The 17,345-nt window shown below is 41.9% G+C and overlaps 1 protein-coding gene across 2 annotated transcripts in view; it reads left to right on the plus strand.

Moving 5' to 3' along the window:
* The window catches only part of SATB2 (SATB homeobox 2), a 185,688-nt gene extending 169,029 nt beyond the window's left edge, over positions 1 to 16,659 (plus strand). For both annotated transcript variants that reach the window (XM_066575682.1, XM_066575681.1), the window contains one exon: positions 15,346 to 16,659. In XM_066575682.1, coding sequence (XP_066431779.1) covers positions 15,346 to 15,807 — 462 coding nt within the window. In that variant the 3' untranslated portion in view covers positions 15,808 to 16,659. The remainder of the gene's footprint in view (positions 1 to 15,345) is intronic.
* Positions 16,660 to 17,345: the final 686 nt, after the last annotated feature.

Here is a 17,345-nt window from a genome sequence, read left to right on the forward strand (position 1 = left end):
GTACTGCTCCCTGGAGACAAAGGTTAACCAAGTTAATTTCACTCGGCTCCCTCGCCCCCCCCCCCCCCCCCCCCCCCCCCCGGCTCGCTAAGCTATTGAGCAAACTACATGCGCCTTGTGAGTCTCATTTTGGAAGTGGAAGAGAAGATTTTCCCCCGGCGGCTTTGGAAACGTTAATAAATCCACAATAAATAAAATCACGTCTAATACCATAACTGGTTTTCCTTGGCATTGGAACGCTACAGGCCACATTATGATACGAAATAGCTTCAGTCTGCAAAAGCCTCGCTCCTATTTGCTAAATAAACTTGGCTTGTAACATTCCGATGTGTGGAGCCATTAATACAATTCTCTTCCACAGAGTTTAATTAAATTGCCTCAGCCTGTAATAAATATATTAGGACTATTTTGGTGCTGGTTTGGTTTTATACACTGAATGGCCATTTTATTAGAGACACCAAGATACCGTAGTAGCATGTTGGACCATGTTTGGACCCCGGAATAGTTTCTGCTAAGTTGAATTACTTGCAGTTGCCGCAGATTAGATGGAGGTACGGTCATGGTCTGAACAGCTGACAGGAAGGGTTCATCAATGCATGCTGCTTACGCAAAATTCAGACCGTCACATTCGCACGGTGCAACGGCAGGGAGTAACTATAGGGGATAACTCCTTATTCATTTGTTTTACACATTTATATAGCGCATACTTATTCTACAGCGCTGTACATCACTTGACGTCCCCACTGGGCTCACAGTCTAAGGGCTCCTTCACACGGGCGCTGTAATTTTCGGCCGGCCACGTCACGGTCGCATCTCCGGTTTAAGCTCCCGTTCACTTGACCCAGGTGCGGTGAGTATATGCTGCAGCCCAGAATACGGTCAGGTGGGCTTTTTTGTGCATGCATTGGCGGATTTTACTTCTCATTCGCAATTGAACACACACAAAAAAGTTCAAAATGTGTTTGTTTTTTGTGCGCAATTCCGCAGTGTTTCACTTATTTCCTAGTGTATTGTGCGCATATTTCTGCATCGCCATTGACTTCTATACAGACTTTTGGTGTGCAGATATGCAGAAAAATAAAGCATGCTGCCTTGCTTTGTTTTGTGCAACTAAAATGCGCAGGAAAAATAGGTGAATGTGAACGAACCCATTGAAATCAATGGGTTCTATTCACTGCATGCGCAAATATGTACAAAAAATGCCCGCGTGAAGCCAGCCTTAGGCCTCCTTTACACGAACGTCATTTTAGCGCTCTGATAGCCGCGATAAAAAAAAATCACAGCAATCGGAGCTTAAAAAAGCACAAATGAAGAATAGTTGTGATCGAGTCGCGGCTATTTTCTACTATTTTACAGGGCTGGCTGCGGAGTCTTTCAGTGCACTGACAGCGCAGACACAAAATCCCTCACTCGGCAAAACAATGTAAATGACTTGAAATGCCTCAGTAGAGGCAGCTTTCATTGTCTAACAGCACTAGCTGCTGCTAAACCCCCTCCCTTCGCCGGCTGGCTCCCATAGACTCCCATAGGAGTCTATGGAAACAGCAGCGTTTTACCGTCAAAAGATAGGACAAACGCCCTCCCTATCTTTTAACTCAGAGAAATGTCGGTGTCCAAAAAATGCGATTTTTCTTTTAGACGCGTCAAAAAATCGTCTATCTAAAAGAACCAATAGGAAACCACCGGTTCTTTTAGACGTGAGTATTAGACGCGCCTACTCTGCGTGTGAACTAGCCCTTACTCTGCTCTGATGATGGCGCAGTTACCTGCCAAACTACAACATACCGTAAGTGAAGTGCTGCGCCATTTTCTAAATAAACGTTATTATTGGTTATCACTTGGCATTTTGCCACACTTCTTGCAGAGAATAGTCTCTTTCACGTATCCCGAGAAACCCTCCAGTGTGTAGGAGAACGGCAGATAGATCAAAGAATGCAAATTTCTATGTCAGCATTAAGATTTGCATCTCCATTGTGCCGGACTATATTTGCATTGGTGATGAAGACTGGAGCAGAAGGAAATCGGTATTAATAGTTTATTGGCAGTTTAATGTCTTGGCACCTACTCCACCTATGAAATATAATAAACAGGAAGCTGAGTGATGCAGAGTCGCTCAATAACATTTTCAATCAAAGCCTTTCAGCAAATTGCAGGGCGACCTTCCCGTAGGACCATTAGCGCTCCCCACTAAAACAATGACGGCGCTTTAACTCCCTATATGCCTGGGTTCACTGCAAGGCAACTTCTGGCAGGTCACATTGGGTTACATTTTCTAAATGGATTATTGCATGTGGTCTTATAGAGAGTATTATTTAGAATGACCAATCAGAGAGCAGTACAACAGCTGGGTTCTATACAGGGTGTCCCTGTTAATGTTATCGGGAAGGGTATCGTTTCTCCTTAGGGAGAGCACCTAGAAATTGAGCTAGGACACTTATAAGGTCATCCAAGCTCCTCTGGGAAATATGCAAATAAGGGAGATGGAATAGTACCTCTGCAGCGCCACCTTTTGGAAGGCAACATTCCTTCAAGTCAATGTCAGACTCTTTATACAAGCCTTGTAAGAATGACTGGGAATTGAAAACCATACACAGTAAATGTGTGACATGACGAATAGAGAGGTAGGCTTCACCACATGGCGGATGTGTAATGATAGGAAACTATATGCATAGAAACCAGGGTGAAAACTAAGCGTAAAATATGCTTTTATTTGTAATTACGTGATTTAAGTGCAGGATGAACAAATAGTCTATGGCAACAAGTTTTCGACGTGTCCTGCTGCTATTGCAATGCAAAGCTGTGAGCGTAGGATGCGCCCATTGTTCTTCGACACGGCGTGATGATGTCATTCACAGGTGTAGCATAAACTTCCTCTCTCAGCTTCTCCCAAATGTAAAAATTCAAGTAATGTTGGGCAAGCCAAAGGAGATAATTGATGGTACACCTGTGAACAATATCATCATCCTGTGCCAAAAAGTACTGTAATGAGTGCAAATTGGACAATTGACGACGGACAGATTAACTCCTTCTGAGCATCAATGCACCCTTCGCACATAGCTTGGTATTGCAGCAGAGGGTAGACACATTGGGAACTCGTTGACATAAGCTATTTGGGTAATAGCTTACCGGTTGTGTCGGGTCGGGAGCCAGGGGACTTCACAGCGTCAGCCCCAGCCCATGTGATCCACATGACCGGTACATACTCCGTGTCATTTTGGCATTGAGCACTTATCTGTGGGTGTATGGATTGATTGGTTGGCTAGGAAGTGTGTGTTCCATGTCATAGACCATTATACTTCTAGTCTGTTGGGGCTTCTGGTCAAGTTGGTGGCTCCTTTCCTGCTCAGATAAGTTTGTTTGATGTAATGTATATTGTGGAGTGATGTGACATCTACTCCTCGACTAGTTAGCTATTGTTTTTCATCTACAGTAGTTCATGTCTTGCTGGTTTCCATGTATATTATATCCGTTGTTATTGTAGCAAACATCATTCCAGTTTTCCAACTAGGGAGAGACAGGGTCGCTCCAGGTTCCTGATGTGGGATCACTCTCATCAGGGCGAGTGCTCCTCTATTAGGCAGAGTCTCATTGCATTAGTAGGTTAGACTCAGATTTCCCATTACCCCATTTATTTGTTTAGTTTCTAATACTTTTGTTCTCAGTGATAATATATTGTGTATATCCATCCTCTTAAGGACAACTAATTTTTTATCCAGGCAAGGTGTTTTGTGTCAATTTAGGCTGCCTGTCCATGGCCAGGACGGAATATTGTTAGCAATATTCCGCCGCGGGAGAGGATGGGGGGGCACTGACAGGTCTCCGCGATGAGCCTAACTAATAGATAGGCTCACTGCAGAGAATCGCGGTGAAACACAGCATGCCGTGATTTCAATCCCACAAACGGAGAGTTGCTATGATTCTCCGCTCATGGACGTCGGGCTGCACTTTCCATAGTTAGCCTATGGAAAGCTTTTCGTAGCGTGATCCGGGGGCGGTTTACTGCAAGCGTATCATTGCCCATGGACAGGCAGCCTTACTCTTCCTGCACTTAAATCGTGCCATTACAAATGAACATATTTTACACTTAAATTAGTCTTCACCTTGCTTACCATATTATAGATTCCTAGCATTACACATAACAACATTAAGTGGGACACCCTATATACAAGGGTGAGCGGGGTGTTACTACCATGTTTCCCCAAAAATAAGACAGTGTCTTTTATTAATTTTTGTTCAAAAAGGATTAACTTTTTTACATGTTTAGCTGCCTGGACACTATTTAAATTGACTTTTTTAATTAACTGTTAACAGGGCTTAATTTTGGAGTAGGGCTTATATTTCAAGCATCCTCAAAAGCCTAAAAAATCATTTTGCATCCTCAAAAATTCTGGAAAATCATGCTATGTCTTATTTTCAGGGTATGTCTTATTTTCAGGGAAACAGGGTAGTACAAGCTTCTGTTGCTAGGTAAAAGTCTTCCAGCCGGTGTTCCCCAACAATGCCAGGTGGCATACCGTCTCCGAAGGGGTCCACGGACCTTCACATAGCAACAGAAGCCTCTGTTACACAGAGGTCAGAGCGGAAGTCTCTGCTCCGACCTCTGCGAAGGGGAAAGTCTTGTAACTGCAAGCGCGGCTCTCGTTGAAATCAACGCAAGCCGTGCCTGCAGTTACAAGCACCGGCCACTTGACGGAGGCAGAGAATTCCGCAACTTCCCCTCCGACCTCTGCATAATTGCGGTGCTATCAGCAGTCTCACAATCAGCTGATCGGTCGTGGTCCTGAGCGATGGACCCCAGCCGATCAACTATTGATGACCTCTCCTGAGGATAGGTCATCCATAGTATTCTTCCTGGAAAACCCCATTAAACATGAAGTTATTTTTAGGAATCTCCTTTTAAACGATTATCATATGTGTTTGCAGGGGTTTACCAAAAGGCAAACCTGTACTTTAAAGTGTCTACAAAAAGCTGCATATCATACAGCAATGCTGTAAAAATTGCTGGCATTGGTCCTATCTCTTCAATCTCCAGAAAGTTGATATTCTAAGTTCAACAGTGACCAACACAGCCTGTTTAGAAAGGGTTAAAGCACAATAAGCGCCAAGAGTGTGGTTTGTGTTTAGCCTCTGTAATTTCTGCATTTAGTTCTTCTAATTTCTGCACTGTGTACCTAGATTCCATCTAGATAAGCTACAAAGGCATCCAGGAAGCCATCGGGGCAGGTTGTGGTACTGCCTCAACTGAGAAACAGCTGCTTGCAGGGTGAAGGCAAGAACAAGGGGAGTAAGGAGAGCCGAGCTCCTTAGATGCTTCTGAGGTCAGACCTTCGCTTTGTATTAGTTGGAGACAAAGGGCAAAAGGGTCGAATGTAGGATTGTCTACACATGACCCTTGTGGTTCAGTTCTCCGTGTCTTCCAGGGATTTCAAAGACGTAGCAATGCTTGCTTAAGAAATTATATAGTAAACCATACGCCGACCCTACTATACTATAGACGGCTATATTTGTAGTGTTTGCTCTTGTCATTCTGGCATAACATGGTTTAAAAGTATGTTTGTTCCCATGAGCAAATAATATGCTTAGGATGATTTTGATGACTTTACCGATTCAGTGACCATTTTCAAACATATTTTTAAGTCAAAGGGCTTATTAGCGGATTGAGGTCCTCCGCAGATTTCAGGAATTATTCTTCATGTCACAGAGTTCGTATCAGTGCCCTCAATTACATACTCCTAGTGGTTTTTGGGGGGTGAAAGTCACCAGGTCACCATTGGTCACTCGTATGATTATGGTGTGTTAAAACTACCAGCGTGGCAGTGCAAAGACCAGGCCAGCTTCTTGCATACCCAAGACGCCTAATGACAGGACTCAGGATGTCCGAGTGTACCCGTCAGACTATATGTGTTTCAGTGCGGGCAGCGGGAGTAAAGCATTTTAACCAGAGGCCACACTTATCTGAATGGCTTCTACCGCACAAATGACAGGGCTCTGATACTTGCGACTCTCCATTGTAATCTTTGCTCTTAAATATGATGTAGACATCTGAAAGACAGGAATCTGGCATCACATCAGATACATACTTTGTTTGCCCTTAATCTTCTAATGTCTCCACTGTAAGTCAGCCCTATGGCAGGGCTTCAGGACTCGGCCAAGTCTATAAATACTAAATTTTCTATCAGTTTATAGTTTTTGCTTTATTTAACTAGAATTTTTGTATCATACACTTATATAATCTCACTTTTCTGCCCTATATTCAAACCAGGGCCGCGACGATGGGTAGGCTGAGATAGGCTCAGAGCACCAATGAGCACGTCCATTAGGAGGAAAGTGCTCATTTGTCTGTGCATAAAATAGTATGGGTTGAGGCTCCTGTGAGTCCCGTCCACAATAGTCTATCTGACTGGAATGGGGTAGGGAAGCAAGTGGTGGAGCATGGGGTGTGGTGGACACAGGGGCAGGAGAGGACAAATGGTGGGACAAAGGGAGAGAGGGAGAAGTGGCAAGACAAGTGGTGAAAAATGGGGAGAGGGGATATTGAACATAGAAGGAGGGGGGCAAGTGATGGTACGGGGTTGGGGAGGGGAGGCAAATGGCTGTACAGGGTAAGGGAGGGCTCTGGGGAAAGTAGTAGCACAGGGGAAAAACGTAGCATGGGGAAAAGGGCCACTAGCCCACTAGCTTCTGCATTAAATCTGCTTCTAAAATGAGCTTATATCTCATATATTAAATTCAATTTGGATTTACTTTATGGGTGAAGGAGGACACAATTTGCCTTTGCTGCCCAGGGCACCAAAATAACTTACACTGGCACTGATTGATGCATCGCTACCAAGCTAGAGTGACTTGTTGTTATCGCCTGCACCAGGCACTAGGGATACATGCCTGCCAACCTGACTGTTATGCCCCTGGGGACAAACAATATCAGGAGCAAATCAGAGAAGAGCAGCTGTGAACGAATAAAAACTTTTGTTCCTGCCTTCTAAGTAAAGGCAGCACATGAATAAAGAAAGTAGAAGGACTCTCATGTTGTTTACCCTTCTACATATGGCATTTAGAGATGAGCGAGCACGCTCGTGTAAAGCTGATGCTCGATCGAGCATCGGTCTTGTCGATTAACTGATTACTCGACCAAGCACCATGCTGGGGGGGGGGGGGGTTCTCTCTCTCCCTCTGCTGCCCCTCGCCACCCCCCTGCATGGTGCTCGGTCGAGTAATCAGTTAGCTGACAAGACCGATGCTTGATCGAGCATCAGCCTTAAACGAGCATGCTCGCTCAACTCTAATGGCAATGTATTGCCATAAGTACAGCTGCAGAGTCAACCTGGCTGAAGAGTGTAGCATAAGATATTCTGGTGGGCCCAGACACAATTTTAAGCCCCTAATGAAGCAGGGCCTCAAAGGTCCAGTCGAAGAGAACCCCATTTGGAACTGACATTTTTGCCTAGCACTTGGGTTAATTCAGAATTGATTAGCCCTATTGATGATATGCCCTGTGTGTGCATTGGTAGCGCAGAATAATGTTCTATAGTAGACTCAAAGAACCTTGTTTCAAAAATGTACCCCTGAATATTTAGTATCAGCTTTGAGATTCTAAACCTTTTACATAGGACACAATAGTCCGCAACATATGCAGTTCTTGAATTCCGCACCAAAATCCTCACTTCAAACTGTGGATTTGGATGCAGAATTGCCAATGCCGTATGTAGAGCAACGTTCCAAAGTATCCAGTAAACTAGGGTAATTCTGGTAGCATGATTGCTCTTCTAGAAGTTTTTGAGTACTTTAGACCCAATTTCCATAGTGGCACAACAGAGATTCATCAAGTCTAAAAAGACGGGTACGCTTCTAACCCTCAGTAAGCAATGATGGCAATCTATCCTGACATTGTCTCCATTTCATAAAAACTTGTTGGAAAGCAATTATTAACCGACGTTGTAGTATAACAATATACCAGACACCATGTGCAATATATACAATATTAAAGAAAAAGCGGACGTAGGGCTGGATAAAATTGAACACATATTTCCATGTCTGACTTCCTACCATTTTGCACGCTGCTATTGATTTTCTCTGACACGCTCTTTTATATTGAAGAAGGTGGTTTTATTTTCTTCCCTCTGATAGAACCCGCAAGGAGAAATAGTAACGAAAAAAAAAGAATAGCAAAGTAATATTAAACCTGCCTGAAGCAAAAATGTAATGTAACACCTGTACTCAACAATTTCTGCTTGTAAATATATATATATATATACTTCTATTTAATAATACACAGACTCTCACGGGTATTTGACCTCCAAAGTTAGAGAATCGTAGTGATTAACCGAGCTCTTACATGGATTTTTCTACTTTCTTCACTAGACATAAACTTTTACTATGATTGTTTGTGTTCCAACTGTTACATTTTAATTAAAAGAGATTCGGCCTGCATGGAGGTTCATATACCGTATATTTCATAGGGTAGGTCTACTACACCTGAGTCTGTTGACTTCTAGAACAAAACCACTTTTTGAAGATAGATTAGAGCCGTTGATTAGAGATGAGCAAGTATACTCGCTAAGGCACATTACTCAAGCGAGTAGTGCCTTAGCCGAGTATCTCCCCGCTCCTGTCTGAAGATTCGGGGGCCGGCGCGGGTGACAGGTGAGTTGCGACGGGGAACGGGGGGGAATCTTTAGAGACGAGTGGGGAGATACTCGGCTAAGGCACTACTCGCTCGAGTAATGTGCCTTAGCGAGTATACTCGCTCATCTCTACCGTTGATGCTTCCTGTAGTAATGGTAGCGCACACTATTGGTTGTCTTTGAATACTGATTTATGTTTCTTCTAGACCCCAAAAAAGACTTTAGTACAATTGTGCCTAAAGATATCTATAAGGACTCTAATAAAAAAAAAGTCTAGTAATAACTGAATACCTTTTTTCTAGAAGTAAAAAACTAGAAAAAACTAAGTTGAACTTCCGTCACTTTCGGATTCAACCGGTCCCCATATCCGGTTTGTGATCCGTACATCATGGCGGGAGCATGGATATGAGAAACCTATACTTGAGGGTTACACAGATGGACGTGGTTTAGTCCCATTATGCGGCCGCATAACGGGAGGAAATGAAACCATTGATTTCAATGGTTTAGTTTTCACTATCAGGATCCTTGGATGCTATTACTACACGTGAGAAAAGATAGGGCAGGACCTATCTTCCCACTTTTTTTTGTGTTCCCTTGTGTTTTTGCCCTGAAAGTACATATAAGGTGGAGTTGGAATGTTTTACTCTATATGTGCTTGATAAAGGTGTATATGATCACCCTGAAACATGTTGCAGTATCATGATATTGGACTAGTGCACTGATGTACATGTAGTTTGTGATTAAACTTTTGGACTCCTATTGCCCATCTCCCTATGCAAATATTGCAGGTTGGAGGATGTATACCACCTGCCTAGATTAGGTGTTCACAGGTTCCCCCTCCCAAGTAAATCCTATTATACAACATATCCATTTACAATAATAGCTGGTTTATTGGTTCTCTGAGCACTGGTTATTTTTGTCTTTTCCTTAAATTTCTCTTACACCGGGACCTGGTAGGTTTGAGGCTATGACTAGTGCGCTCCCTGTGTGACTGTCTATTGAAGACAGAGATATATGAAAATTGACATATGAAAAAGTGAGCATTGCAACATAATTATATCTAAACAGATCATACTCTCCCCATCTCCAACAAAAACTACTTAAAAAAAAACAAAAAACAACATTAAGAACTACCACTTCTCCACTTTCTCGCCTCTCCCCTTAGCCCACTCAAAATTCCATAAGTTTTACTATGGTACCTCTATGTAACCAGTATTCAATATTAACTATCCACGTACATATCTGACCATCATCCCCAAATTTACTCAAACTTAATCAACTTCTTTTTTTGATATACATCCCTTTGCAAGGATATAACCTCTTTTATCACTGCAACAAAATCTCCCACTGTCGGGGCACAGGCTGCATCCAATGAGCAGTAATCAGCTTCCATACCTGATATGAAGTTCTCTGAATTCCCCAAAGAGCATGCTCATCAAACCCATCCACAATACCAGTATACAAAATCTGGGATTAAAACCAATATCGACAAAATATATTTTCTTAATTACCCCATTAGAGAATTCAGGTAATTTTACACAGTCCCAGACTGTGTGCATCAAATCTGCACCGTCCATATAACATTTTGGGCAGTCTAAGTTGAATCTAATATCCATATTAAACAACAGTAAGAATACCCTGCCGGACGTCTTCCAACATTGGAAGCTGTACAGCCCTCAATCAGAATGTCTTTAGACATCAGACAGTGGATTGGAAAGGGTTAATAAATGTGATAGAAGCATATCTTTATAGCATTTAAAAAATGTGTTTGGAAGGCCAACAAACCCGGGCGCTCTTTCATTAAGGAGCGTTCATACTGCATCCTTTAATTCTTTCAATCTTAAATGAGCCTCTAACGTCACTCTTTCATCAGACAAAATTGGTAGTTGCACTTCAGCTAAATATCTATAAATTTCTTCACAATCCACACTTAACCTAAAAGCATGCAAAATTTTTAAAATAGAGGAAAAATTTCTCCAAAATTTCATCTTCCCCTATAACCAGAGAATTATCAGCCCTTCTCAATGCTGCCACATAAGATGACGATCCCTGTGCCTCAATTATAGAGGCCAAAAAGTGACCCTCTGCTTCTCCCTCCTCAAAAATCTTCCACTTCCACATCTACTTTTTGCAATACTTTCCCCATGATCCGCAGGATGTGACTGTGCCCTCTTTCCAATTACTTTTTGCCTGATTAGTGGAAAAACGTATATATGCTTGTTTTGCCTCTAAAGCTCATAGCTGAAGGGTCATAATAGCATACTGAGATTTAGACTTACATAAATGAATCTTCTGTATATAATGTAGGAGAGCAATAAATAGAGAAGAGGTAGGCTAGGGAATGTGATTGGCCTTTGTAAAAAGATCTGTTTTTAGGCCACACTTAAAAGTTTGGATATTGGAAACTGACCTGATTTTCTAAGGTAGTGCATTCCAGAGAACTGGCACAGCTCAAGAAAAGCTTTGGAGACAGGAGTGGGAGGTTCCAATTATTGCCATGTGACATGGCTCTAACCCTGGGATTTTACCTTGGTAGTAAGTTTTAGTAAAGCTATGGACTCCTTGGTGCCACCAACAGCTGCAGAGCCACATTCAAGGGAGCCTAAGAGCTACGTGTGGCCCTTAACTTAGTATCTTGGCTACACTACATTACAACATTCGTGTCGCCAGAGACACAGATTTATGAAAAATGGAGAAATCAGATGACAATAGGACATGCTGCAATTGTAATCCTTGGATCTTCCGTCTACGTAAAAGAAAAATGCTTGTCTACATAGCCATATTGACTGTAATGAGTAAGTGTGCTGACTGTGTGCAGTCAATTGCAAACTCGGACAGCACACGGATGTGAAAATCGCTTATATAAATAAGCCATAGGGCTGCATTCAGATGGCCAAGTGTGAGTTGCGATGGAGATTCTCAGGCGCAACTTCTATCGAACAGCACACAGTGGACATCCCATGCCCAACATATGAAACAAACTAGAATAGGAAATGCCGCAATCTTCTTACACTGACTGTCGGTCTGTAAAAAAATCACTTGTCTGTATAGCCGCATTGATTTTAACAGGTCTGAGTTCTGATCGAGTTTACTGAGTTATAGACTTGGACAGACCTCGGATATAAAGCTCACGCATGTGAATCAGCTCTTACTCTTTATGTCATCTCAGTTCTCCGCTATAACTCATATCTTTTGTGGATGTTTTGTGTTTTTGAACAGACTCACAGGGCTACTTCTTCATATGCATCATGTACTTATTTGTAAGCGGGAGTCAACAGTAAATCCACTTCTGCTGGTATACCGTAGACTTGTGTATCATTAATAAGCCCATTGATTATGTCCTAGTAGGTTTAAAGTGAATTCTGAATATATATATATACTTAATAAATATTACTTAAAAGATTTCTTGAGGATTACATAAAGAGTTTAATTTTTTAAAGAAACTGCTCTATATTTGTCTATAGGCTGTATCTGGTATTGCGGCTTATGCGTATGCAAATGAATCTGGCTGAACTGCAATAACAGACACAGTCCATAGATAACAGTTAGTCAGTATACTTCCTGTGTGATAATATTACCTGGACTGCACCACACATGCTCTTCATAGGGGGGGGGGACATAAACAAATATCCCAGTTACTGCTGATGATTGGTGGCTCCTGTTATATTATAATCTAGAAGACCACAGCTCATCCTCCTGCCGGTATAATTATAGTCTGTGGTTTATTTAGGTGAATATACAATACAGAAAGTAACAACAGTATCCTCCCAGCAGACAGAAATGGTACTGGCTCTAGCTGGGAATGTGATGCGTCATGATAGTCTTAGCAGAGTATAGAGAACTTAAACAGGTAGAAATTCCAGTATTAAGATGTCGCCTGATAAGCATCAGACAGGAGGCTGCACTGCATGGAAGTGACTGCAATGTACATCGGAAACCTCCATAATGTGACAGACAATCAGATGAGGGGTGCAGTGATGGAAACATGTGATTTTGCCAGAGTGACACTGTAATATACACCGAATATTTCTCATATAGGTTACGCCTCCTCTGTTGCTCCAAACTCTTTTGAAAGTTCACATAACTACTATTCTGCAGTATCACTGTGAAGACTGTTAAATGTGCTGGCTTAAAGCATGCAGCCTAAAAGTAAAACCATTATGTGGCTACAAAAAAATGACAACAGATTCTGGTTCCTGTTTTTATTGAGGGTGGCATATTTCACCAGACGACCACCATGACGTGTGTCATTGTAGACAAAATCTCTTAGGGAATGACCATTTATGATTGATGTCTGGCCAAAACCAAGTCCAATTTAGAACTCACAAAACTAAAAGCTTTCCAGACATTGGTTTTGCTGGACACGCACATTCTTGGTCACCTGAACTGTACTCATATGTTCCCGTCCGAAACAATGGGAAATATCTGGGAAGGCTTGGTCATACAAAGTGTCAGTAACCCCTTCAAGCTCCTTATTAATTCCTTGTCTGATAGAAAAATACCACTAAACTAGTGCTTATTACATGTAATCTAGATCACTGCCATAATGATACACTACATTATATACTTTCCTAAACGCGTTCATTCAGTATTTCACTTCCTTCCCTGCAGGCAGTGACCATTATATTTTACACATGGGTTCCAGCTGGTTTCCATTCTCCCCTTCAAAACATATTTGAACACACAGAGATTGAAGGCGAGACGCTTTATCTAATGTAGTCAACTTTTAGCAAACAAGCCGATACTCTTTCCTACTCACATGTTTTATTAATAGTGGTTGATTATATCACGGAACGAGTACAATACTTCACTGGCAAGACGGATTTTATGTACTCTGCTCTACTGGAATGTCTTAGTTCTAGACTCCTAAGGAAACAGTAGTTCACAAAAAAAAAAAAAAACAATTAGATCGCACAAAGTATTTGTCAGCAAAAAATTTTTAGGGTATGTTCATATGGGGCAGATTTGTAGCGTGAAATCAGTCTGGATTTTCCATTTGCAGGGATTCCGCAGCGGCTAATCTACGCCACTTTGGTGTAGATTTGGGATGGCAGAATAGTTAAAATGAAAAAAAAAAAATAAAACATTTACTTACCCTCCCCCTGTTCTGCGGCAGGTCTTTCTTGCACCCCATTGGTCTCCTGGCCTCCAGTGAGGATGTCCAATCCATGTGACTGCTGCAGTGGTCATAGGCCAGTCCAACGTCATCACTGGAGGCCAGGATGCAGAGAGGGGGTAGGCAAGACTGTACAGAGCAATGAATGGCTGTCAAGGTGGGTTTTCTTAATTTTATATATTTTTTTTCATTTTCCTAGTGTTCCTATCTGCAGATTTTGCAGTGGATTCATAGGTAAAAAAAAATCCACAGAGACTTGTATTTATTGCGGATTTTTGGACTTCCCTATGGAACTCAACAAATCCGCAAGCAATTCACAGTATAAATTGACATTTTGCAGCTTTGAAATCTGCATCACAGTTCAATTTACAATGCAGATTTTTTTAAGCAGTGTGCGGATGTAATTTTTGTAAATCCCATCCATTGCTGCCGCTGTAGTATGCTGCGGATCTTCCACATGTGATGTAAAATAGGCAGCACATCCACCCCATGTGAACATACCCTCAGCCAGGATCGTAGATAGAATATGATAATATACAAGTATATTACACACATACTTACATATTAAGGTGGTAATTGCAAGATTACAAGTTATCCCGTATCCACAGCATAGGGTATAACTGGTGATCAGAGGAGGTGTCACTGTTGAACCCCCCCCCATCGATGACGAGAAGGGCAGTCCCGTGTCCTCCTCTGACTGTCACAGCGGGGGCGCTCGTTCTCTTACAGTGACATCAGGGTGCTGGCTGAGTATGCACAATTGGTGCTCCATTCATTTCAATGGAGCTGATGTAAATACTCGAAGCGTATCTATCTCCGCAGTCCTGTTAAAAGTGAATGTTGACTTACTCAGTCTTTTCCTCGCTGTGGGGGAGCAGTAACCCCGCAGTGAGGAGGAAAGGGAACTTGGGACCCCCATTCTCAAGAGCTTTGGTGCTCTTAGCTGTGAGACTCCACCAGTCAGCAAGTTATACTCTATCCCGTAGAAAGAAGATAACTTGAAATTTTGGTACAACCCTTTTAAAGTTTCTGAACATATTTTAGTTTGGGGTGACAGAGTTACAGTGGAGCTTCATTATTTATAGGCTCCGCTTGCCCCCTGAGCCCTTAGTAAGATTTCACTGTGCCGTTGGAGCAATGAGTAAGGCCCCACTGTGTCATGGCAATAAAGGAAAATAGTAAACCCATTAAACACACCTCTATCATGCTACCACGACACCCTCCATCCTCTGCTTGGGCTCTTTTGGCCAGGAGCCTATGGAACAACACACAAAATCATCATGCCTCCCGAGTGACAGAGAAGGGGGAGAAGGAAGCCCCTAGCTACCTGCAATACTGCTATCATAGTCAATATTATCACATATTTAATAAACGGATACAGTTGATTTCAATTAATGAGGACCAGATCGATTCAACCCCTAAGTGGGCCCACCAAGTCATCGGGATCTGGCATCTGCCCAGGCTTCTCAGTTGTTGACACCAGCCCAATTTAGATATATATATTCTGCATCAATAATGTCTTGATTTTTGACTGATTTCATACCAAATAATACCCTTCTATCACTTGTTTATATGAGCCTTAAAGATTAAAATATCTTCTTTTAACAGGTACTACTGGGCCAACAAGCCCAGCAAGCCAAAGAGACCTCACCTCCAAAAGAAGAGGCCCCACCAGTCCCACCTCCATCAGAAGACAGCTGCACCAAAAAGCCAAGGTCGCGAACCAAAATCTCATTGGAAGCGCTAGGCATCCTACAAAGCTTCATCCATGATGTGGGCCTTTACCCAGACCAAGAAGCCATCCACACACTGTCGGCTCAGCTAGACCTGCCTAAACACACCATCATCAAATTTTTCCAGAACCAACGTTACCATGTCAAACACCACGGAATACTCAAAGAGCATCTCGGCATAGCAGTGGACGTGGCAGAGTACAAAGACGAGGAGCTTCTGACTGAATCCGAGGAGAATGATAGCGAAGAAGGCATGGAGGAAATGTATTCAGTAGAACAGAGTGAGGACAGCAGCGGGAATGCCAAGGCTAATTTATCCGAGGTGGACCAGAGATAATAAAACTTACCACCTTCATAAACAACAGCAATACAGATGTGCAAGAGAACTTCACTTTTATGTTCTATCTCGGCAGCGAGAGTTGGGAACACAGAGTTTTCGGTATTGCTCTCTTGAAAACTTGCCTTGATGCTTGAGTGTACTGATATCTGACTGGAAGAGAACTAGTAAAAAAAAAACTACATCTTCAATCATCTTGCACTTACGGTGATGATTTAAGGACCTCAAGATTGATAAAATCAATGAAGGAAAGAATTTATATATCTTAAGTATACATATATGTGTATATGCAAATATATGCATATTTGTATATAAATGCATATACAGGTGTGTCCGTGTGGTATGCCTACTACACATATGGTATGTAGCCACACAGATGCATCCATACTGATGATGCAGGGGAAGCAAACATTTCATTCCTAACATACAGACTGTGAAATGAGTTCCTAAAGACTGGGCTATGTATTAATACCACTTTGCAGTGAGAAGCTTTAGGTTTCCTCCTCCACAGACTGCCTGCTCTCATTGAGTGGTTCTTTTTTTTTTTCCATTTTCTTTTATTTTTCTTGTGTTTATTCTTGATTTATGTTTTTTTTTCTTAGTCTCCGCTTTTTGTTCTGGCCGCATGGTGGATAACTTTTATTTAAAGGTATGTGTTTGAAAGTAAAAATTTTAAAAATGCAATAAAAATATATAATATTACAAAAGCATCAAAAGGTCTTTCATGCTTGAACATCAGCAACAGTGGTGTAAGACACGTGTCTATTGTGTAAAGCGGCAGCGAGGGAGATGTTTTGTTCTCTGTCATTGAAGTGATGAAATGTATAGTAAAATGACACTTGATATCTTTTACTTTTTGCTGAAATGTATTCATTTTACTCATTTTTTTTTGTCACAAAGCAAAACATTTTTTCAATTAGGACAACTATAAGGTGCCTTAATGGATAGGCGAAGTTGGGGGGGGAGGGGCAAGAAATTCATCAAATGGTCCCCACCCCAAAATGATGATTGGGGGAAAGTTGGGGTGGTGTCCAGATCTGGTAATCCCTATATGAAAATTGTCCGCACCTCCACTGCCTGAAGACTTGTAGACCAGTAAAAACCCACATGACTATTCATGCAGATTACCTGTTGACTCGTTCAAAGTAAAACGTGGTAAGAGGACCAAATATTGAGCCCTTACAATGGTTGATCATAGAGGCTCAATAATGGTAAAAGCTATATGACTACAGGCAAGCTAGATTTCCCTCCCTGCTCTGGATTTCAGCCGGATGTATAGGGGGCAAATCCAATTACTTAATCCTCAAAGGGTGGAAGGTCTATGTTACAGTGTTAAATCCATGAAGGGCCACTCCAGTGAATTTTTCTCATTCCCCATGTACCTCCTCCCCCCCCCAAAAGAAATTGTGTATATATATATATTGGTTGGACCCACCTTTGCTGGTTATTCCTTTCCATCTGAAATTTCCTGGAGTTTCTCCTCAGGAGTTTTATTAGACTTTATGTTCTCTCAGAAGTCAATTTTTCTTTTGTGATGG

Source organism: Eleutherodactylus coqui, chromosome 8 (genome assembly GCF_035609145.1).
Source record: "Eleutherodactylus coqui strain aEleCoq1 chromosome 8, aEleCoq1.hap1, whole genome shotgun sequence".
In the NCBI taxonomy this organism is placed as follows: Eukaryota; Metazoa; Chordata; class Amphibia; order Anura; family Eleutherodactylidae; genus Eleutherodactylus; species Eleutherodactylus coqui.